General features: G+C 55.6%; 1 protein-coding gene and 1 long non-coding RNA gene across 2 annotated transcripts; one reads left to right on the forward strand and one right to left on the reverse strand.

Annotated features, from left to right (window-relative positions):
* Positions 1 to 768: 768 nt before the first annotated feature.
* On the reverse strand, positions 769 to 21572 carry RAB8A (RAB8A, member RAS oncogene family). The gene is made up of 8 exons (XM_069590722.1): positions 21117 to 21572; positions 15721 to 15781; positions 13418 to 13478; positions 9244 to 9321; positions 6980 to 7069; positions 6357 to 6422; positions 4811 to 4861; positions 769 to 2117 (listed from the first exon to the last, which is right to left on the reverse strand). Exons 1-8 carry the CDS (start codon positions 21238 to 21240, stop codon positions 2025 to 2027), a joined length of 624 nt encoding a protein of 207 aa, XP_069446823.1. The 5' UTR covers positions 21241 to 21572; the 3' UTR covers positions 769 to 2024.
* LOC138440800 (uncharacterized) lies at positions 10905 to 17133 on the forward strand. The gene is made up of 2 exons (XR_011257135.1): positions 10905 to 11068; positions 16932 to 17133. It is a non-coding gene; the product is annotated as an uncharacterized lncRNA (long non-coding RNA).
* Positions 21573 to 22731: the final 1159 nt, after the last annotated feature.

The raw sequence follows: 22731 nt of genomic DNA on the forward strand, positions 1-22731 counted from the left end.
GGCTGATACAAGGTGGGACTGAGGAGCTTAAGGATCCCACCTGACCTGGTTGGGAGTGACCGGTGAAAACTTGGGGCATTATGGAGCAAATACTTTACAGCTCAAAGCTGTTAACCTGGATGACCCGTCCCTGTTAGACAAGATGTAAAACAAGAGGTGAGCTTTTCTCTTGGGAGATGAGTAACAATGCTAATGGTCATGAATCAGATGACTGTCAGAGGCCTTAGCAGCTGGCCGGGGATGTGCCCTCTCATGGACTTTTCAGAGCCATCCTGAGGTGGAGACCATGACAATGTCCCTTTTGCAGATGAGGGAACTGAGGCTCAGCCCCTGGTTGAGTGGTGGGTCTGAAGCAGGATCTCCTGATAGGTGGAGGAGGAGGCTCACAGTGGAGTGCTCAGCTTGGCAAAACAGGTGTCAGCAAGGCTCAAGAGAAGCGTGGCGGCACGCTAGGGTCAATGTGGACCCAGCGGGCTCAGCAGAGGGCATGATGCTGGCAGCGTCCTGTTTCCCTGTGCTGTGTGTGTGTGTCTGGGGGTGCTGGAAAGCTTAGTTTCCCAAGTCAGTCTTCTTATAACTGCGTCACCTCCTCAGAGCTTGGGGCTACCTTCTCCTCCAGCTTGGGTTAACCTGCCGCCTCCACTTTGATCCCGTCCGGACCCGAGGCCCCTGCTGACCTGGGCTGCATTTTAAATAGCAGGTGTCCTGTGAACCCAACGTCTGGCCACATCCGTGTACCTACACGGAAAATGCGGACATAAAGATCCGTTAGCTTTGAAACGAGCTTTAATTTGTTTGTTTTCTGTAAGTGCATTTATCGACGTAAACAGAGCAGGTTAAAGAGATTTCCAGGGGAGAGCAGACTATTGCTGGTATGTTGGTTTTAATTCAAAAAAGAAAGAGAAAGGCTCCCTGGTGACACCCCTCTGACCTGGTGACCTGGTCCTGACTGCCGTCTCTCTGGGAACTTGAGCGGTTGAAACAGCAGTGGGCGACGACGGCAGTTGAAAACCCACCCAGACTGCTCTGCAGCCAGGCCCCGCAGGCCACCCTGAGCTCTCAGCACAGGAAGGGTGTGTGTGTGTTCCTGATAGATCACCTGGGCCTGCCATTGTGAATCAAAGACGGAATCACCTCCTGACACTACGGATCTGGAAAAATAAAAATCTCTAGAAAGAACGTCCAATTTGGAGACGACGGGAGGAGGGGGAGCGGGCACCCCCGCGGAGGGCGGGCCGAGTGGAGACGGTGTTTGAGTGGGGCCCCCGAGGCACACACGTGACCCCTCGGTGCTCAGGTGGGGGCTGCGGGAGAAACCTACCGGCCGAGCCCGAGGCCCGGCTGGACCAAGGGGCCAAACCTGGCTGTAAACAGGAAAGGCCACGCCATGCTGCTTCTTTCCTCAGGATTTCCTTAATTTGTGCTTCCCTTTGGTTTGACAGTTAAAATGAGATGGGATGAGGGGAATGGGGCGGGGGTGGGGATAATGGTTTCTGTCCCTTGTCCAGAAACTGAGAGGAGAGGTGACAGCGGGCATCGGATGGGCAGGGCAGGTGCTTCCTGGCCTGACGTGGGTCATCGCGCTCAGCGTGCAGAGCCGGGCGCTCCGGGAGTGATCACCAGCCTCTGGGGGGCCTCGCTTCTGCCGCAGGGGGACGTGGATGGTGGACGGGCTTCCCAGTGGGGCTCTGGCTGTCGAGGCCCAGAGGTGGCGACCTGCCGCGTGGGCTGCTACTGACGGCCGCGCTGGACTCCATCTCTCTCGAGTTACACACGGTGTGGAACCATTCAGCGGACGTCGCAGGAAAGACAGCAGGTTCTTTCCACTCATTCCATCTCCAGAGTTGAAAAAGAGCAGTTGCTAAAATAAACAATTTCTCGATTGTGTTCTGGTGGCCGTGGGCCCAGTGGCCGCGGCGTGGCGGGGGGTGCTGGAGGGGGGAGGGCCCCGGCTGAGTGAGGGGCTCACTCAGGACAGGCACAGTCAGCTGGGCCGAGCGAGGCTCAGAGTAAGGCGGCACTCCTCACAGAAGAACACATCGGAAGAAGCTGCTCCTCTTCTGCTGGTCTGGGGTGATTTTGACTCCTTGGTTGCTCCCCTGGGGGCTGTTGCCTTCCTGAAATCACAAGGGGTTTCCTGGGGTTACAGCCAAGCAACATGAGCTCTACGTCCCTCCATCAACCAGCCAGTGTATCCATCTGTCACCTTCCACCCGTCTCCTTCCTTCCTTCCATCCAACCATCCATCCATCCCCTTCCATCCACCCACCCACTCCCTCCCATCCGTCATCCATATACCCCCTTCCTTCTTTCCATCTGTCTCCTTCCAACCAACCATCCCAACCATCCCCTCTTATCATCCATCAATCCTTCCAGCTGTCCCCTCCAACTGACAACTCAAATTTCAAACACCCACAGATGTGCTTTTCACCTACTAGCCATCCATTGCTCCTTCTAACTGGGTATTCCTTCCATCACTCATTCATCCACCCATCCACGCCTTTCCAACATCTTTCCAACCACTGATTCACCCATCTCATGCTCTTCTCCCTCATTTTCTTTTTTCCAGTCACCCATCCTTTCCTCCTTTCCGTCTCCTATCAGAGAGGCAGCTGAGGGGCAGCGAAAGGCTCTGCCTCTTGGGATGTGGAGGTGCCGCGTTCCAGGTCCCGTTGCCACTCACACCCACCGGCCTCCCTGTCCCTGTGGCAAGGCTCCGGCTCCCACCTCTCCCTGCGGTTCACCCTCCGCCCTGCTGCAGGTGAGGCATGCCCCAAACTCGAGCCCTTCTGAAAACCCATCAGTGCTGCTGCCCAGCATTTGAAGCCTCTGATCTGGCCCCTGCCAGCCCGACATCTGAAATCCTATTTTTCCCGACATGTTTGGAAAGGTGCAGGTGCTGTTTCTTTGACTAATTTCTCCTCACCTTCCAGTTCTCAGGTAAAATCTGAATTTATTCAAAGTAACTGCTGAATGTTATAACAATGCCCAACTTATACAATGTCCCATTTCAATTACATTAAAAAAAAATAAAAAGACCGACAGGAGATGACCCGGGACTGCCACCCTGAACATAAACAAAGGTAGTAAGAACTGGACAGAGTTTCACTGTTGGTGATTTGCAACTTAGTTAAAAAAAAAAAAAAAAGAAATTACACAGATTATCGCTGAGCATCAGCATCTCATAATCTATGCCTCAGAAGGGGGCAACCAACAGGCCTGTATGAAAAGCACAGGCAGGGACGTTCCTGGTGGGCCAGCGGTTAAGAATCCACCTTCCCATGCAGGGAACGTGGGTTTGATCCCTGGTAAGGGAACTAAGATCCCACATGTCATGGGACAACTAAGCCTGTGTACTCCAGAGCTCACGCTTCGTACGAGAAGCCTACGCGCTGAAACTAGAGAAAGCCCGCGTGCCACAACAAAGATCCAGCACAGCCGAAATAAAAAATAATAATCGTACAACAAAGTAAAAAAATAAAAGCATAAAGTGTTGTCATGATGCCCAGTGTAACTCCCAGTGGGCCCAAGTGAGTCAGAACGATGGTTGAGAATCAAAATTTTATGGTTATATTGAAGAGAAAAGAATTCTAAGAAATTGCAACTGTAAGAAAATTTTTCTAAAAGTACGTTGGCTTACACAGACTGTTTCCTGTTTTGGCTAAAGAGCTGCTATTCAATCCATCATGCGCCCCGCAATTCAATTCACAGCATCTTAGAATTAATGACCAGATGTAGAATGGGTCATAAAGAGAGTGCTTCAAGCTCTTGTATCAGACAACAGGAAGCATCACCCGGCAGAAAAAGAATGCTTCCTGGAACAGAGGCCCTGGAGCAAGGCTCACGATAGCATGTGGGTGCTAAACATGCCCAGAACACAGTTCAGCGTTCAGACTCCACCAAGAAAGCGCTAGTGATGCCGAATGCTTGGGACTATGAAACTGCTCATGTGGTAAACCAACAAGCTGGAAATGAGTGAAAGGGTGTATGAGGAGGGACTCAGGCAGGACCTCTTAGAAGCCTCAGAGCCCTGGGATGCACTGAGGTTGCCACAACTTGCAGACAGAGGCTGGAAGGAAAAAGGCTATCAACCTGCCAGACTTGTCAGGATGGAAAACCAGCAGCTGTCAAGACACAAGCCTTGCCTGGGGGCCTTGCTACTGGGTAGACTGTGGTTCTAAGCCTGCCTGGCGGGTTTTTCTGCAGAAGGCCCTCCATCTTCCTGCGTGCTTGGCTCCTGAGAGGGGAGGAAAGGGCCCTGTGTCCCCAGCCAGCTGGTGGGGTTAGTGAGCAGTGGGTGCTACTGAGTAGCTCTGGGCTAGAGGAAAGATGAAGCTCACGATGGACTTCCCTCGTGGCACAGTGATACAAATCCGCCCGCCAACGCAGGGGACATGGCTTCGATCTTCCATCTGGGAAGATCCCACATGCTGTGGAGCCACGAAACCCGTGCACCACTACCGAGCCGCTCGTTGCAACTACGGAAGCCCTCGAGCCTAGAGTCCGTGATCCACAACAAGAGAAGCCCCTGACTGTAATGAGAAGCCAGCGCACCATAATTTAGAGCAGCCCCCGACTCTGCAACAAAGACCCAGTGCAGCCAAATAAACAGTAAAATAAACAAATTAAAAACAACAAAACAACTCTGTCATTCTTAAAAAAAAAAAAGATGAAGCTGATGAGCAAGCTCAGGGTGGATGCCCCCACCCCACCTGCTAATTCGGCCCCGCTTCCTAAGTGCAGCCCTCAGAAGCAGGGCCCTGACCACTGGTGGCGATGCTGGCCAGTTCCAACAGGGACACCCACTCACCAATTTTTTATCCATTTTTGCTTTGATGTCTCTGGCGAGAGTATAAAATGCCTGTGGAATAAGCACACAGTTAGCACCCTGGGAGTGGGAGGCAGATGGGGGCTGGCTGGTTCCTGGCCCCTGCCAAGCGATGTGTGTGGCTCAACGGTAGAGCCAGTGGGGGTAACGGTGTTAGGACAGGGACCCAGGCATGGGGCTCACCCGTCCATCCTCATCTATCTCCTGTGGCTGCAGGGATACCCCTGCTCACCCAGACCACCACTTCCCCTGAGCCTGGAGGTGGGATCACCCTTGACTGGTTAGACGGGAAACTGAGGCTTGGAGGGGCCATGTGACTTGTCCCAAGGCAGCCAGTGGCTCACTGACTCCTTGAGCTCTCGTCCTCGACCCCCGTGCTCTGTCTGCCTGCTCTGCCCTGCTTCTAACAGTCAGAGGCAGGGCAGAAAGACAAGTGGCTGGCTCCCTGGCCAAACAAGCTTCATTTTGGGTCGCTGCCCCCAAAGGCCTGGTAGGTAGGGCCAAAGGTTCATCTTCCCAGGATGGGTGAAGGCTCGAGCTGACCTGACCCCAGGCTGCTGCTGGTCCCAGTCTCCTGACTGTTTATTTCTTCCCTTCCCTCATCTGGGCAACACTTCCAAACCCCACTCTGGCACCAGCCCTGCCCCGGGCCTAATACAGGGATGAATCAGCCTTAGCACGTGGTGTTGAGGGACTCCTGGTCTGCGGAGAGGCAGTCTTGCCAAAGACACGTTGATGTGGTCAAGTTCTGCTGTGGAGAGGGTCTCGGGGTGCTAGGGATGCACAAAGTGGTGGGCCTAAGGGCTTGGGGGATGGCACAGGCCTCCTGGGGGAGGGGCCGCACGGGCTCGTCCCTGACGGGAAAGGGAAGGGGGGCAGGACCACAGTGAAGGCTTGGAGGAGGGCACGGCCCAGGGGCCCAGGGACAGAGAGAGATGGGTGAGGCCTGGGTCATGGGCGACACACACTGGCTGGGCCAGCTAGGGATGGCTTTCTGTGCCTCTTGTAGGTGGCTGAGGTTGGGAGTGGCGTGGAAGATCCATTCTGGAAAGACCTCAGAAGTGGCGTAATGCAGCAGAAGGCAGGGGAGCTACAGGGCTGGTGGAGCAGAGAGGAAGGCCTGCCTGGGCCAAGTCTCGGCAGGGCCCCTGCTCTGGATAGGTGGGCGCTGCAAATGAAAGCGCACATCTGGAGGCAGGCCTGGGTGCCGGCCGCTGGAGGACTCTCTGCACCTCGGTCCCCCACCCACAAAACCGCGCCTGCTCCCCAGCGCGGCCCGAGAGCCAGTGAGATCCTGTCCCAGGTACCCAGCTGGGACTGGCCCCTGCTGGTGTCAGAACAAGGGGGCGATTCCCCAGACTGCTTGGGCCTTGCAAGGGGCCTGGCACGTGGTGCTGCTCAAGGAGAACCTCACGGTCATCAGTCTAGAGGCCGCGGGAGCCTGCGGCCAGTCCCCAAGACAGCCTCCTTGGAGGGTGCTATCTGACCCTTGGCCCAAAGGGGCTGGTGCCGCGAGCCTGGGACTCACGTTCTCCACGTTGATGTTGGCCTTTGCGCTTGTCTCCATGAACTTGATTCCATAGTCCAGGGCCAGCTGGGAGGGAGGGAGACACATATGTGAACATCAGCTGCTAGGTGCCCTGACCCCCACACAGCACGCTAAGTGGGTAACAGTGAGGGGGCCTACGCCCTCCAGCCCCTGGTGGAGAGCAGGTGGTGAGCGTCCCTGGCAGGAGGGTCGCGGGGCCTGGCTCAAACCACGGCTCTGCTCTCTGCCCCTCCGGCCTCATGGAGACCCACGCGACGCTGGGTGGGGCAGCAAGGCGCGCCAGGAAGCCCTCGCTGCTTTCAATCTTTAGGCTGAAGCCTGGCTAGGCATGTGCATCCCACCTTCCCTTCCCACGGCACATGCCCACTGACATCCGACTCCACTGTGTGCCTTAGCTAAGCCTAGCATCCCGGGAGGGTGGGTCATCTTTGTTCATAGAGATGGTGAGGGATTCTCCCCTTCTAAGCCTGCCCCCCAACCCCATCGGGGGGCCCATGCGGGGCAGGGCAGGGCTGGCCTCCGGGCAGGGGACTCTAGACCCCGAGGTCCCTCTGCCCCCCGGCACCTGGCAGTGCCAGGCCCACGCCGGTCACCACACCCACCTTTTCTCCCCGCTCCTTGGAAACTTGTCTCTTGTCGTTCACGTCGCACTTGTTCCCAAGGATCATCTTTTCGACATCTGCAGAGGCGTGCTGGGGATGGGCAGGGCAGGGGTAAGGCAGACTGGACTGCAGGCCCGCTGCCAACCCGCGCCCAAGGTCAGAGCAGCGTGACCCGGACGGCTAGACACACCCTGAACACAGGGCAAGCTGGAGCTCAGAGAGGCTGAGGGGCCCGTCCCGTGTCTGAGAGCCAGTGCCAGGGCCGAGCGCAGGGTTCTGCCTGCCACCCCGACCAAGTGCACGCTTTCTGGCGGTCAAGGACGCCTTCTCTATGGGCTGCATCAACCAGGCTACCGTGCTTGTCCTTGGACTCCTGGCGGTGTCTGGCCTATGGGAGGCAAGTGAGGTTGGGGTCCTGACCCCTGCTCGCCTCTCTCCTTCCCTGGCTCCTGGGCTGGAGGCGTCAGCCGCTGTTCTAGCCAGCTCCCTTGTTTTGGGCTCCAGACATAGGCTGTGCCCGGGGTGGTCCCAGCCCTTGGCAGTCACCAGCCCTGGGTGCTGTGCCTTCAGGGCGTTTCCGTAACTCTGCCCTCATGCCTGAAAGGGCTGCCCTGGTAGCTCAGCTGGTAAAGAATCTGCCTGCAAAGCAGGAGACCCTGGTTCGATTCCTGGGTCGGGAAGATCTGCTGGAGAAGGGATAGGCTACCCACTCCAGTGTTCTTGGGCTTCCCCGGTGGCTCAGACCGTAAAGAATCCGCCTGCAAAGTGGGAGATCTGCGTTCACTTCCTGGGTTGGGAAGATCCCCTGGAGAAGGGAACGGCTACTTACTCCAGAATTCTGGCCTGGAGAATTCCATGGACAGAGGAGCCTGGCAGGCTATAGTCCACGGGGTCACAAAGAGTCAGATAGGACTGAGTGACTTTCACTTTCACTTCATGCCTGAAAATGGTTCCTTCTTCCCTCTCTCCTCTACACCCCACAGTGGGCCTCACTTCCTGAAGGGTTAGGCCATGAGAGGCCCTTAGAGATACACCAGTGTGCAAGCTATTACAGGAGGGTTTCAAAGCACAGGAAGTGGAAAGTTATCCAGACCCACGATCGAGCTTATCTAGTTTCTCAAGGAGGGAAAAAGGGTGGGCTGACTTCATGGCCACTTGCTTTAAATCAGAGACATCAGAAAAGCAGAGGAGGGCCTGAATCTCAGCTCTGCACCCACTGACAGTGTAGCTTTTCACCACTCTGATCCTCGGTCTCCCTTTTGGTGTTATAAATGAAGTGATAATGTTTCTTATCTTTATATAAGGTGGGTCAAAGGTGACTAAAGCAAACAGAACCTTTCTGTTCTCAAAGATATAGTTCTTTTTCAAAAAGTGTGTGCGCTTTTTCATTCGCACAAAGAACGGGTTTAATGTTATTACTTCAGATAAATAAGTAAATACACTTTTTAAAAAAAAAGAAAAGGTTCTTATTGCTGTAGCTTAGATCTGGCTTCAGAAAAACGCTCTCTGCTGCTCCCAAATGTCCTACTAACTGGAAGGCTCTCTTGCCCACTGGTCGGAATGGAGAACTTCCAGAGACTGGTGTGAGGCCCCCTCCTGCCAGCACACGTGGGGTCCTCGGCCCAGAGCACCTGTCCACAGGTGCCGACCGTGCTGGGACCTTCAGCCCTAGCTTCACAGGTGCATGAAGTTCTCAGGTCGGAAGCCTCACCCGGTGAGTCATCACAAGCCACGAGTCTGTCATTGGGGGAGGCTTTGGGGGTGAGGGCAAGCTCTCTGGAGAGCAGGAAGATGGCCACTCTGGTTCTGGGACTGGTGGGGCGGGAGGGGGGCCTGGGGCTCTCCTCCCTTGGGGGTCTAGGTCTCCTCCCATGGGCTGCTGCGGGGCCAGCACGGTTGGCCTGAGCATGGGTCCCTCCTCCCAGCTCACAGCCGGCTCTGTGGCAGCTCAAAGTCCGGCCTGACACGCCCTCACCACACCCTCCAAGTACAAAGGTCACGCCACTTGGAGACCCTTCCTTCTTTAGAAAGCAGAATGCTCATGGAGCCTGGGTCTCCTTCTTCCATGATCCCGGGGTTAAAAAACAGACAAACCCGGCTGGTGGAACGGCCTCTCGGGGCTGCTCTGTGACAAAGCCACGCGTGGGTGGTTTCCAGGGTTGACTGTGTGAATTCCCGTCCCTCTTTGTTCCTAGCGAGCTACTTCGAGGTGCCTCTGTGCTCAGGGATCTCACGGGTAAACCAGGGCGCTCCTGGAGACTTACCTCTTCAATGTTCCGAATCCAGTTCCGGATGTTATCAAAGGACTTCTCGTTGGTGATGTCGTAGACCAGCATGATGCCCTGAGCAGGGGGAGACAGACACAGAGGCTCTGGACAAGCTGCGAGCTCTCTCTGGCGGGAGGACCCAGCAAGGCGGGCAGCAGGGGCCCCGACAGGACGCCCTCCCGGCCCCTTCCTCTTGCTGAGCTCCCGCACCAGCCTCTCCCTGGTGGCCCCGGCTCTAGTCCTGTTGCTTGGCCACCGATGTGACCCTTCCTCCAGAAGGCCGGACACTACTACCCTCATGCTCACAGAGGAGCCCTGCGGCGGGAGAAACACAAGCCCGCATGCCTTGGCAGCCAGCGAGGTCCCAGTGGCTGGCCCCCCAACCTCGCCCCCTGCAGCCCCTGCTCTACAGGCTGTGCCCCGTGATCCTGATGCCCACCGTGCTCCCCCTCTTGCCACCCTTGGCGATGCTCGGCCTCTTCCACACCCTCTCAGCCCGCACCCTGCCGAGTCGTCTCCTAGACTCAGCCAGGGCTTCCTCCTCTGCTCATCCCAGCATCACCCCTCATCTGGTGCCCACCATGAGCTGGGTACTGTAACAGGGTCTCCCTGAGACCCACAGGCTTGGGTTGGGTGCCCCACTGTGCCCACTGTGAGAATGGGGACCCTGAGGCTGCAAGTGGGGGCGGGGGGAGGGGGGCTAGGTCCCTCTCTCCAGACACACAAGAAAGTAAAGGACACAACTGGGGTCTAAGCCTAAGGAGACAAACCCTGATGCCCATGTGCCTTCCGGCAACCCCACCATTATTGGGCTGGCTTCAAGCCCTGAGGCAGGCAACGCTGAAGTCTCTGTGGTTCTGTAACCAACGTGTGAGCCACTGGGAGATGGTCCATGGGTTCTGAAACAGCTGCAAAGTGAACCCGCCTCCGCTTGAGCCTACAATCTGCCATCACCGAGAAGGACAAATACCCCACTTGATAAAAGAGGAAATTGAAGTGCAGAGAGAGGTGGCCTTTACGATGCCAACCCAGCTCTGATGGAGCTGATGACAGGAACTCCCTGGACCCTCCACAGGATCAAGGAGTGCTCAGGACCACCCTGCGACAGGACCCCTGCAGCCCTGGACATCCCCACAGGGCACGTGGTGAGCCAGCCTGCAACAGGATACCCAGCCCCCGTGCGGCTCGGCCCCCGGGTTCCGAGGCACACGGCCCCAGCTGTCCTGCTGAGGCCCAGCACGCTCCATTCCCTCATCTTACATGCTTCCCTGGGGGGTCAGAATCTGCCTGCAACGCAACGCAGGGGCGTGGGTTTGATCCCTGGGCCGGGAATATCCCCCTGGAGAAGGAAATGGCAACCCACTCCAGTATTCCTGCCTGGAGAATCCCATGGACAGAGGAGCCTGGTGGGCTACAGCCCGTGGGGTTGCAAAGAGTCAGACACGACTTAGTAACTAAACAACAACCACCTGCTCCAGGGGCCTAAACCCTCTGTTCACAAGCTCTGGGGCTGGCCAAGATGTCTCTAAGGCTGCCTGAATTTGCAGAGTAAGAACGCGGGCCATGTGTGCTGGGCAGATAACCACAGGGCGAGGCTGTGACAAAACCACAGAGAGGGCAAGCAAGCCGCTGCAATGCCCAATCCCCGTCGTGAGTGTGAGGCTACTTAAGTGGCCGTACAGCCCGCCACAGCCACGACTTCTCAAAAATGCCACCTGGCAACCCTCGCTCAGTGGTCTCTCGCGGAGACTAAATGGAGATTGCGGACAGAAGACTTGGAGGAGCTCTTGGTGGCTGTGATGTGTGCCATGCTCCAGCCAAGGTGAGCGTGAGAAGACGACTCCGGCGGGTGGACACTCTGAATCGGGCATCACTGGGGCCTCTACCCACGGGGCAAGAAACCCCACAGGCCTAGGAGGCCTTTCTGCGCCTTTATTCAGGGACTGGCCCCTTGACGGCCTAGGATTCTGCTGCCACCACTGCTAGGTTGGTGTCATGGATGCAAGGTTCCAAGGTCCAGATTTTTACCTGCAGGGGCTTGGCGGGGAGGGGGGCGCAGGGGATATGAATACAACTCTATCAGGAAGGCACAGGAGGCCCTGGAAAGCAACTGTTGTTGCTCCATCATGTGTGACTCTTCCGATCCCATGGACTGCAACCCTCCGGGCTTCTCTGTCCATGGGATTTCCCAGGCAAGACCTGCTTACATTCCCACAGAAGGTAAAAGTCTTTCGTGTAAGAAGTGGGTTGCCATTTCCTTCTCCAGGGCATCTTCCCGAGCAAGGGCTCGAACCTGTGTCTCCTACATTGGCAGGTGGATTTTTCACCGCTAAGTCACCAGGGAAACCCAAAACACAAGATCACTCTATCTCTGGTCCTCCCTGACGCTCCCCTCAAGGCTCCAAGTGAGCATCTTCCTGGCCTGTTAGGGCACAGCGCCCCAGATCTGACTGCAAGCTTACAACTGGACACCAGATGTCCGATGCTCCCCAAACTTTGGACCCAAGGGTCTAGTGCCACAAGGACAAAGAGAAGGTGATGACAGGGCTGCAGCAGTGGCAACATTCCCCGCCCTATCTTTTACGGTCACCCCTGGCTGTACAAGGCTCTGGGGCACTGGAAGTGCGGCAGGCGGGACTGAGGGCCTGGGTCGCCAGCGTTAACAGATTTAGATTCAAATGGCCACACTCAGCTGGCAGCTTCTGTATGAGTTAGCGTAGGTCTGGGAGGACATGGTCACCTTGGGACTGGACAGGGTCTCACAGATGGCTCAGTCCTGCCTCGTCGGGAGCTCGCTGAGGACATGAGGGCTGGGAAGAGCCAGTCACTCACTACCAGCCCAGACATTTATGTTCTGTGTGAATTTAAGCAGGGCCTGAAATGGTGCCGAGCCTCAGGCTCCTCATCTGTAAAATGGGGACGATCATGGCATTTACACTCAGGGCTTTATGGTCAAGATCTAGGCCCCCTGCCAGCTGCAGAGAAGGGTTTGGCGAATGGGGCAAGTGGATGGTGGGTGGGGGTATTATTTCAGCCCAGAGAGGGACAGGGTCTGCCTGAGGCCACACATCAAAAGTGCCCCCAGGACCCAAGTGCCCCAAGACCTCGCTGTACCACAGCACAGCAAGGTGAGGGGAAAATTAGTAAATTAATTTTAATGAGGAGCACTACGGTTGCATCCCACATGATTGAGTTTCTATTATGTTCAGATGCTGTGCGGGATGCTCTAAATACTTAATGCTTCTATTCATTGCTGCTGTCTGCCGGCACTTCCCAAGCTCCTAGCACCCTCAGTTTGGTCCCAGGCATTGGGCATGTGCTGGGAACCCAGAGGCAGCCCCGCCCTCTTGGAGCTTTCGGCCTAGTGGAGGAAACAGGTCTAAGCAGCTGACTGATGGGGCAAAGCTGGAGCTGGAAACGGGGAACTGGCCATCTATGCTCACAACTGCCTGGGACATTCCTGTTCTCTATACCACTTTCCAAGTAAGGAGAACGCGCTCAGAGAGCGACCCAGGTGGCTGAGTAGGTCTTGGGGACCTTCCTCCCACTCCCCGCAGCCCCTGGGCACCCTGCTTTGTATACACTCCTCACAGGTGTGGGACCTGTTTGCGGATCGTGAGGACAGGACCCTGGCCCAGGACAGGTTGCCCTCTGCATCTGATTGGGGCCTGGCCTGGAGAAGGTGCTTGGTGAAAGTATCTGACGGATGAAGAGTGAGTCCCCCCAATCGCCTCATCCTGCCTCAGGCCCAGGAAACAGATATAACAGACAACAACCCAGAGCAAGTCAGCTCCTGAAAGATCTTCAAGTTTTCGGTAGCAAATTCCACAGAGACTGACGCGGGCCACGTGGGCGCTCCTCAGCGCTGGGGCATGCCAGCTCCGATTTACCTGACCTCACCTGGAAGAACCGGCTTCCTGTGTCTTCCTTCACTCCTGGGGAATTAGGTTTCCTTGAACCCTGCATTGTCTCTGGAGCTGGAAGGGGATGCATGGACAAGGGGGTGGAGGTAGGGCACAGAGCCTTTTCCTAAAACTAACCTGGGACCAAGGACCCCCGAGGAGCCAGACCATGGGCTCTTCAGAAACTTCCAGGTGTCAGTGTCTAAGGACGAGATGTTCATTTGACTTGAAGGAGAAAAGCCCCAAACCCCACGCAAACCAATACATACCATTGCACCCCTGTAGTAGGCCGTTGTGATCGTCCGAAACCGCTCCTGACCAGCTGTGTCCCTACCGATGAGAAGGCGAAGAAGGAATATTAGCGGTGATGCAGAACAAGAACAATCGTCACAGTGAGAATGAGGGGCATTTACCCAGGACGGACAGCCAGCTTTCTCATGGGTCATCATCTCCTGATTCATTACTCTGCTGCGGGGCACTGGCCCCCATCATTAGAGAAAGAACCACGGCCAGGGCAGCTGTCTGACGTCTCCTGGCTGGGGATATGCCAGAATGGCTCCTGTTCCATACCCTGTCTTCCTGGGGATTTCCCCCAGGGTTTCTGGGCCACAGAAGAGCCAAGGCTGGGTGGTATTATCTGTGAAAATCCCAGGCCAGGTGTGTGGAAGGGGCGGGGCAGGTGGCAGGGGGCCACAGCCCTCGTTGGTGGGCTGAGTTAGGGGAGCCCCGAGAAGCTCAGGAAGCAGATCCCTGCTCACCATTCTTGGTGGAGACCCCAGGGGAAGGCCTTCCTTGTGGGTATGGTGGCGACACCTGGGTCAGATATGCCCCTGCCCAGCCCAGCTCCTGGCACGGAGGGTATTCAGTATTCTGTTTGAAGGTGACAACTGGCCAGTGGCAGAGCCAGGGCAAGACCACAGCTTTTGTCTCTGGGCCCAGGGCTCCTCCTGCGACCCTGCACCACCCTCTGCTCAGGGCTCGGCATGTCCGGACCAGACAGACACACCTGGTTTGGGGCCATGCTGACTTTTGGCAGCCAACAGCAGGTGACGCTAGCAGTTATGATCGGTTATTTTACGACTGTTCTAGAGGAGTTTTAAGAGTCGTTAACCCCACTGCGACTGCTAAGAGCAGAAGCAGGAGGAGGGGAGGAAAAGAAAGCAAAGCTTCTGCTTGCTGGTGCAGTGTCCCTTTGAACTTGGGCCCTGAGGCTGCAGGGAGCCAACGTGTTGTAAAATAGAGGAACTTGAACAGCCTGTAACTTACGAGGCGGCCAGAGACTGGCTGCCTTCCGAGCTCAGGAGGATCAGTTAGGCCACACCCAGATTTCAGTTCTGAAGTTAGCCTCAGAGGTAGAGACCCCTGAAGTTGAGGGGACCCGCTAGGTGGGTGGGGCAGCGCTCAGCATCTGAGACTTGAGCTGGGGAGAGGAGCTGCAGGGAGGGGGCTCCACAGCCCATCTCACAGCCCCCATCCCACACACAGGCACGTGCTTGGACTGGAAGGACCGAGTTGCCCTCCCCAATGTGACCTCTCTCTGTGTGGTTCAGGGTTTGCATTTCCCCTGTGAGTGATGGGGCTGCAGGCCGAGGCCCTCCTACATCTGACCACCTGAGCCCAGCCTTCCTAGGGTGGTGGCCTACAGACCACAATCCGTGATGGGGACTCACAAATTCTGACTTTATGGAGCATAGGAAGTCAGTCCCAGGTGAGCCGAACAGAAACAGATCTCCCTGTTGGGCCTGGCCTCAGCTCGTTTTCGGTTCTGGGGTTTCAGGTCTGCGTGTTAGGAAGTGAGGCCCGGGTGTCCCCAGGAGAGAAAAGAGGAAGTGATGTTAGGCCTCCCTCATCACGCTGATGGGCTCATGGAGAGGCCGGGCAAAGGTATCCTTCACTGCTGCCACGAGGGTTCTCTGTGAGCTCAAGGGGAGCGGGCTGCTCTGAGGCGCAGTGTGCCCACATGTGAACTGGGTCTGGTGGCTATGTCCTCAGAGGGGGTGGACACCGACTCTAAGCCCCACCAACCAGCAGAGCACCGTTCCTGGGGCTTCTGTTGGCTCCTCCTTTCTTTTTCTGGCCATATACCTGGGGATATGGGGCTTCCCTAGTGGCTCAGATGGTAAAGAATCTGCCTGCAATGCAGGAGACTTGGGTTCAACCCTGGGTCAGGAAGATCCCCTGGAGAAGGGAATGGCAACCCACTCCAGTATTCTTGCCTGGAGAATTCCATGGACAGAGAAGCCTCATGGGCAGTAGTCCATGGGGTCGCAAAGAGTCAGACACGACTGAGCGACTAACATTCACGTTTCTGGGCACGTGGGATCTTAGTCCCCTGACCAGGGATTGAGCCCATGCCCCGTGCAGTGGAAGTGCAGTCTTAACCCCTGGACCATTGGGGAAGTCCCTTCACCTGGGGCTTCTGAAGAAGGCCCAAAGTGTTTGGGCTAGGCACAAAGAGATGAGGGCCATGGTCGGGGGGCATGGGGTTGGGGGGTGTGGGTGGCGGGGAACCAGGGGCTTCTAGCTCAAAGCACTTGCTGGTGGAGGGGCTCATGAAGGCCACAATGCTTACCATATCTGTAGCTTAATCCTCTTGCCATCGAGCTCTATGGTCCTAATTTTAAAGTCAATTCCTGAGAGAAAAGAAAAAAGGCACGTCACCGTCAGCCTCCTCCCCAAGCTGCATCTACGGCAGGGGCTGCCAGCCTGTGCCAGAACAGCTGCCGCGGCCTCGGGGGCCCTGCTGGCGCTTGGGCACGCAGGATCTCTGAAGCCCTCAAACAAATCTGGAGGCGCCTGATGAGCTTTCTCCTCTCACAGAAGGGGAGGCTGAGGCTCAGAGGACAGAACGGAGCTGCACAGAAGGAAGCTGGTGAGGCGCAGGGCTGGCGGGCAAACCCAGACAGCCCAGGTGCCAGAGCCTTGCTCTCTTCCCTTCCCTGGTCAGCGGCCTCATGGAGTGGGTGCCAGAGCCCCCCACTTCCCGCCACCCATACCTGGCCCTCCGCACACACGGGCGCTGGGCCCGAGATGTGCCCGATGCAGACGAAGTGCTGGCATTTACAAGTGTAGTCCCTTCCCTGTGAGTGGCCCCCACCCGCCTGCCTGTTAGCCTGACAAAACCTGCTGAAAGGCCCCCTCCCAAGAAGCCTTCCTGACCCTGCCCTCCTTCTCTCCCACCCTCCGGCCCTAGGCCCCTTTCCCCCGCATCAGGGCGACCTCTCAGCCTTCTTAACTGCCCTCCAGGCTCTCCCACCACTGTTCCATCAATCCCCTCCCTAGCTTCCCAAACACACACTCAACCATGTCACTGAGCTAACCTCAGCTCCAAACCTTCCAGTGTGTTCACCAGCACATGAGTGGATAAACAAAACGTAGTCCATCCCTACAGAGGAATATTACTCAGCCATAAAAAGAAATGGAGCCTTGACACACACTGCTATGCAGATGAACTTTGGAAATATGACACTGGATGAGAAAAGCCAGACAGGAAAGGTCACCTAGTGTACAATTCCAGTCATATGAAACATCCAGAAAAGGCAAATCCAGAGCAACAGAAAGGAGACTATTGGTTGCCCATGGGTGTGGGGGAATAAGTCTGACCAGCAGGTGTGGGCTGTCTTTCTGTCATAATGAAAATGTTCTCAAATTGACTGTGATGATGGCTGTACAACTCTGTAAATGGGTCTGAAGCCACTGACTTATACACTTTAAATGGGTGAGTTGAATTATATGTCAATAAAACTTTTTTTTTTTTTTTTGGCCATGCCGTATGACGTGCAGGATCTCAGTTTCCCGACCAGGGATTGAAATGAGCCACAGCAATGAAAGCCTGGGATCCTAACCACCAGACCACCAGGGAACTCCCCAAAGCAAGACTGTTTAAAAATTTCCCCCAACACCTTCCAGTGGCTCCCCACTGACTCCCTGGCCCCAGAATAAAGTGAAGACGGTTGCCCGAGTGCTCTAACCTGGCCCCTCAGCACCCATGGCTCTCAGCCTCCTCTCTGGCCACGCCACCCAAGCATGTTTCAGCCACAAGGCTTCTAGTCTGCTCTTTCCCCTCCGGGAACGTTCTTTCGTTCCACGGCCACCTGGCTCCCCTCTCTCTTCACTCAGGTCTCTGTTCCAGGCACCTCCTCGAGGAGCCTTCCTAACCATCCTCTTTCCTCCAGCCTGCCTCCTCTTCTTCATGTACTGTCCCTCACATTGTTTACTCGCTCCATGAAGCCAGGAGCAAAACGTGACGATCTGAATGGCCTGCGTGGAGGAGTAACAGCTACGTGCAGTCTTTGCCCCTAAGAGTCTGTTCTCAGTCTCCACCTGTGGGGATTTCCCTGGAGTCCTGTGGCTGAGACTCTGCACTCCCAATGCAGGGGACCCAGGTTCGATCTCTGGTCAGGCAACTAGATCCCACATACAGCAACTAAGAGTTCTGCTGCAATTAAGCCCTGGTACACCCAAACCAATCAATCAATATATATATATTTTTAATCTCCGCCTGTGAACCTCTGAGACTGAGGCCTGGCTTGACTCCTTAGAACCTAGGGTTCATGCGCGTGTGCTCAGCTGTTCAGTTGGGGTCGGACTCTTTTTGACCCCACGGACTGTAGCCTGCTAGAATACCTCTTAGGGATTCTCCAGGCAAGAATACAGGAGTAGGTTACTATTTCCTTCTCCAGGGGATCTTCCTGACTCAGAGACTGAAGCTGGGTCTCTTGCGTCTTCTGCACTGGCAGGCGCATTCTTTAACCACTGAGCCACCTGGGAAGCCTAGAACCCCACAGGGGAACACTAATTCCAGCCTTGCCTGCCTTAGGAGCTGTCCTGTGGACGAGAGGGAAGGTAAGCCTGCATCTGAGTAACTGGCCTTTAGAACATAAGCTCCAGGAGGGCAGGTGCTCTTTTATTTATGATTGCATCTCCAGTGACCAAGTGCAGCAGGGGTTGAGTACGTATTTGCTAGAAGCTGATCACCCAGTCCTGCACACAAACTCTGACTGCAGGCCTAGTTAGTTAACAGTTCTGCTTCCTCCTGATCCATCCAAGTCACCCCTCCAGTTCCTACACTAAGCCAGATGCCTGGTGCACAGCAGGCAGTGGGGAAAAGATGGCTGCGTGAAAAAAAATGAAGAGCAATAGATCTACGTGGTCCTGCGTGGTTTGGCAAGCACTTTCACGTACATCATCCACCTCCCTGAAGGAATGAATGAATGGGGCTCTAAGGAGAAGCCAGGGCTTGAGCCAGGCTGGGGAGAGCTAACTCCAGGAGCCACGGGGCCACGTTCACACCACAAATGATCGATGGAGCTTATGGGAGCAGGCTTTGGCAAAAGTTAACCTGGGCAGAAAATGAACAGCCACTTAATCCCCAATCTATAAAGAAAATACAGAGGTATGCTCAGTGCCAATCGCCTCTATGCATTAGGCTGTATTTCAGGACTAAGCCACATGCAAGTGGCTTCTTAAAGCATTCTTAAAGTCTTCCTAAAACATCCCTTACTCCTGTTATACATGCGTGCGTGCGCGTGTGCGTGCATGAGTCGCTCAGTCGTGTCCAGTTCTTTGCGACCCTATGGACTGTAGCCCTCCAGGCTCCTGTGTTCACGGGATTCTCCAGGCAAGAATACTGGAGTGGGTAGCCATTCCCTTCTCCAGAGGACCTTCCCCATCCAGGGATCAAACCCAGGTCTCCTGCATTGAAGGCAGATTCTTTACTTTCTGAGCCACCAGCAAAGCCCACATACATGGGAATGAATGTATGAAATCAAGAAGCAATGTTCAATCAACAGAACCCAGAGCACCACTCTAGCTGCCTCTTGGGTTTTACTAACACACCAAGTTTAATTAGGAAGTGTAACCTTTACAAGGCCTAAGAGTTATGAGGCCATAACTTCAAGGACATGGGGAATTAAATTTTCCTAGAAAATAGAGGCCAGCAGGAAGGCTACACATGTAATAAGGATCCCGGGGTGCGGGGGCGGGATTCTGGGTTTAAGCGCCACATCCACCGCCTTAGATGACGTTGCCCAAGTGACATCCTCACCTGTAAGTGGAGGCTGGCCTCCTCAGAGACTAGATTGGGTTTTCCCATCAAGAACTAAGAAGCAAACAAAAAACTCAACCCCCAAATTCTCACTAGGAAGGTTCTGACTCTGGGAAACCGAGGTCTGGGCTGAGAGCGAGCCACAGTCTACCAGGAGTGAATACCACTTCCTGATTGGTGGGGATGCAAAGGTAAACCCCAAAGTCTGACCTTGGTGTTAGCGAAGGGGAGGAATCAGAAGGACCTGTGTCCAGGGAAGGATGCTACGGTAGGAGACACTGCTTCCTCTAGATGGCCACTGACAGTGGTGAAAGCCTGCTATTCATTGGACAGCTCTGATCCTCCACCATCCAGGTGCTGGCCAAAACAGAGACACCACTCCTAAACTGAATAGACAGGGCTTAGAGAGGTGAAGTGCTTGTTCAAGGGCAAACAGCACCTGGACATCAGAATGATGAGTGCCAGTCCAATTCTCTTTCCATTTGGCAGCTAAGAGTCTTGCAAAGTGCAGCTCTGGAGGAAGGCAAAGATGGAATCGGCAGCTCACTATGGGGATTAGGGAAATCAGGCACACATGGGTAAAGCAAAGCCCATTTCCTAGGTTTTTTTCCCCAACCCCTGGGCTTAGTGATCTTTCTCCCAGTTCCCCACCCCACAGCAAGGCTGCATAATTTACAGGCCATGGGCTTGATGGATGTTACTTTCAGGTCAAACCTTTTCACGTGGACAACGATCATTTTTGTGGGGTGGGGAGAAGCCAGCTCCACTTTCATGGATGTCAGAACTGAGAAGCAACAACTCTGTTCCACCACAATGTGGGTTGGCCCCGCAGGCAAGGGCTGTTCTGCAAAGTGACAACCAGGGTCCTGGGCCGAGCGATAGGGAAGTCAGGGCTGTCAGTGGCAGCGGCTGATTTTGGTTTCTCACTGAAGCTTTTATCTGGCATCCGCCTCGAGATGACAGGTCCCAGAGCAGACAGCTATCAATCGCCATTTCTGTCACCCTCGAGTGGGATGGAAGGCTGGGCACGGGCAGGGAAAGTCTCTGGACTCCCTCTCACCATTCCTTCTAGAAGAAATTCATCCACGGGGGAAACAGGTCAGGGAGAGGGGTGCAACCCCTGAATATTCCAGAGGAAAGAAGAGATGTCTGGGTTGGAGTCCTGGCTTTGAGATGGATCAGCTGTGCTTGTCCTGGGGGTGAGTGCTCCCATCTCTCTGGGATGGTTGAGCCTTGATTTCTGGGTTCAGACATAAAGTGAAAGTGAAGCCGCTCAGTCCTGTGCAACCCCATGGACTGTAACCTATCAGGCTCCTTCGTCCATGGGATTTTCATACGTATCTGGGAACAAATACCATTTTTGCCACCTGTAGACGGTGTGACCACAGGCAAGTCTAGTGTGCTCTGTGAGCCTCAAATTCCTCATTTGTGAAATGAACTAGTAACAGCACCTAATACAGAGCATTCGGAAGTGTGATAATGCACCATAAAGCGCCTGGCACACAGTAAATGCATAATAAGGTCAGATGTCACTTGTTGCTGTCCTTTCCCCATGGACAAATTCTCCATGCCTGTTTCCAATTAGTAAGACGAGGAAACCAAAAACTGCTTCAAGGGCTGCTGCAAAGACAGAACAAGACGACGGGGGCCAAGACCTCAACCAGGACATATACTCCCTGAGCAGGCTGAGGGTTGGGGCCTCAGTCTTCCTATCTGCAAAATGGGCACCTGGTCCCCACTCCCTCCCATGTCCGGGGAACCCCCAAACGATGATGCAGGCGACTGCTCTTTAACCCTCTGCCTCCCTTAGATCCTCTGAGATCCCTGGTCCATCCCGCCCGGCCGCTCCCTCAGCCCCAGCTCCTCAGGGGCGCGCCCGGCCCGGGCCTCTTGCGCCCCCGGCCGCTCCCCAGCCCCGCTACCTATGGTGGAGATGAAAGTGGAGTTGAAGGCGTCCTCGGAGAAGCGGAACAGGACACAGGTCTTCCCCACCCCCGAGTCCCCGATCAGCAGCAGCTTGAACAGGTAATCGTAGGTCTTCGCCATATTACACTCTCTCCCCGACGGGAAGTGCTGCTAGCGCCTCTCCACTGGCCGCTAGCCCCGTCCATCAGCGCCGATCCCGCCCCCGATTGGCTCCTGGCCCGACCCGCGTCACCGCGGCCGACGCCAGCCCCCGCACCCCCGCCCGCCTCGGGAAGACGTGGGGAAGGGGCGAACTGGGCGCAGAGCCGGAAGCGACCCAAACACGCCGCTCATTGGCCGGCGCTCAGGATAAGGCGGGCTGCGATTGGCCAGTGGTGAGACGTCAAGGAGCTTCAAATACGGACAGGGAGGAGGCGTGGCATCCCCTGTCCCCGCCTTCTTCCCTTGACTCTGGGGCGACCCCGCCCCACGATGGGATGGGGATAAGCCGGGAGCTTGGTCAACGGCTTCGCGCGCCCTCAAACCAGGGGCTGGTCTGGAGCTTGTGCGCACGCGCGCCGGGAAGACCGTTGGTGCCAGCAGAGGGCGCACGCGCGTGGGGTCTCTGGCGCCCGTGTTCCAAGACCCGCGCAGCCTCAGTTGGTGCCCGGACAAGTGCTGGGAGGCAGCGTGGCTGTGATGGTGCGGTGTGGAGACGTCGGCGTCGTTCCAGGGGAGCCAAAGAGCAAAGGAGAACAGGGGCGCAGTGATAGTCGAAGCGAGGTCCCCTGGAGACCTGCTGAGGGACCTCGGCGCTGGCCAGGGGACTTACCTAGAGATACCCAGACCTCATTCACCAAGCTGCGCCCTGAGGCCTGCAGGACTCCTCAGGACCGGGCCACAAACCTGTTTAGAACCAAGTCTTACCCGGAGCCTCGCCCGCGGCAAACCAATCAGCTCTTTGAGGCGCACCTGGGGGCTTCGGAACCCTCAGAAGGAGTTAGCGCAGTGTGAATTATAGGGAATACTTAACAGGCGTTGGCTCTGTGCCTGCCAGTGTTGTCAGCATTTTCATAGTGTTTTATCCCCACCCCGACTTCCCTGGTGGTAAAGCGTCCGTCTACAATGCGGGAGACCAGGGTTCAATCCCTGGGTTGGGAAGATCCCCTGGAGAAGGAAATGGCAATCCACTCCAGTACTCTTACCTGGAAAATCCCATGGACAGAGGAGCCTGGTGGGCTACAGTCCTTGGGGTCGCAAAGAGTCGGACACGACTGACCGACTTCACTTTCACTTTATCCCCACCCCAACCCACTGAGGTAGGTATTATGATGAGGAAACCGAGGCCAAATAGGTTAAGTGACTTTCCCAGGGTCTTAACCAGGTAGGCTGGATTTTGAACTCAAAAGGACCAGCTTTAGAGGTTGAGGTCTTTTTTTTTTTTTTTTTGGTCTGCACCATGTGGCTCAAACGGTAAAGAATCTGCCCGCAATGCGGGAGACCTGAGTTCGATCGCTGGCTGGGGAAGATCCCCTGGAGGAGGAAATAACAACCCACTCCAGTATTCTTGCCTGGAGAATCCCCGTGGACAGAGGAGCCTGGAGGGCTACAGTCCATGGGCTTGCACAGAGT

This window comes from Ovis canadensis, chromosome 5 (assembly GCF_042477335.2).
Source record: "Ovis canadensis isolate MfBH-ARS-UI-01 breed Bighorn chromosome 5, ARS-UI_OviCan_v2, whole genome shotgun sequence".
NCBI classification, from domain to species: domain Eukaryota; kingdom Metazoa; phylum Chordata; class Mammalia; order Artiodactyla; family Bovidae; genus Ovis; species Ovis canadensis.

Coding starts and splice junctions, on each gene's coding strand:
- RAB8A (XM_069590722.1), bottom strand. CDS start 21,240: ATGGCGAAGACCTACGATTACCTGTTCAAGCTGCTGCTGATCGGGGAC. Junction 9,322..13,417: donor CCTACTACAGGGGTGCAATG/GTATGTATTGGT, acceptor CCCCCTGCTCAG/GGCATCATGCTGGTCTACGA. Junction 6,423..6,979: donor CCAAGGAGCGGGGAGAAAAG/GTGGGTGTGGTG, acceptor CCTCCCTCCCAG/CTGGCCCTGGACTATGGAAT.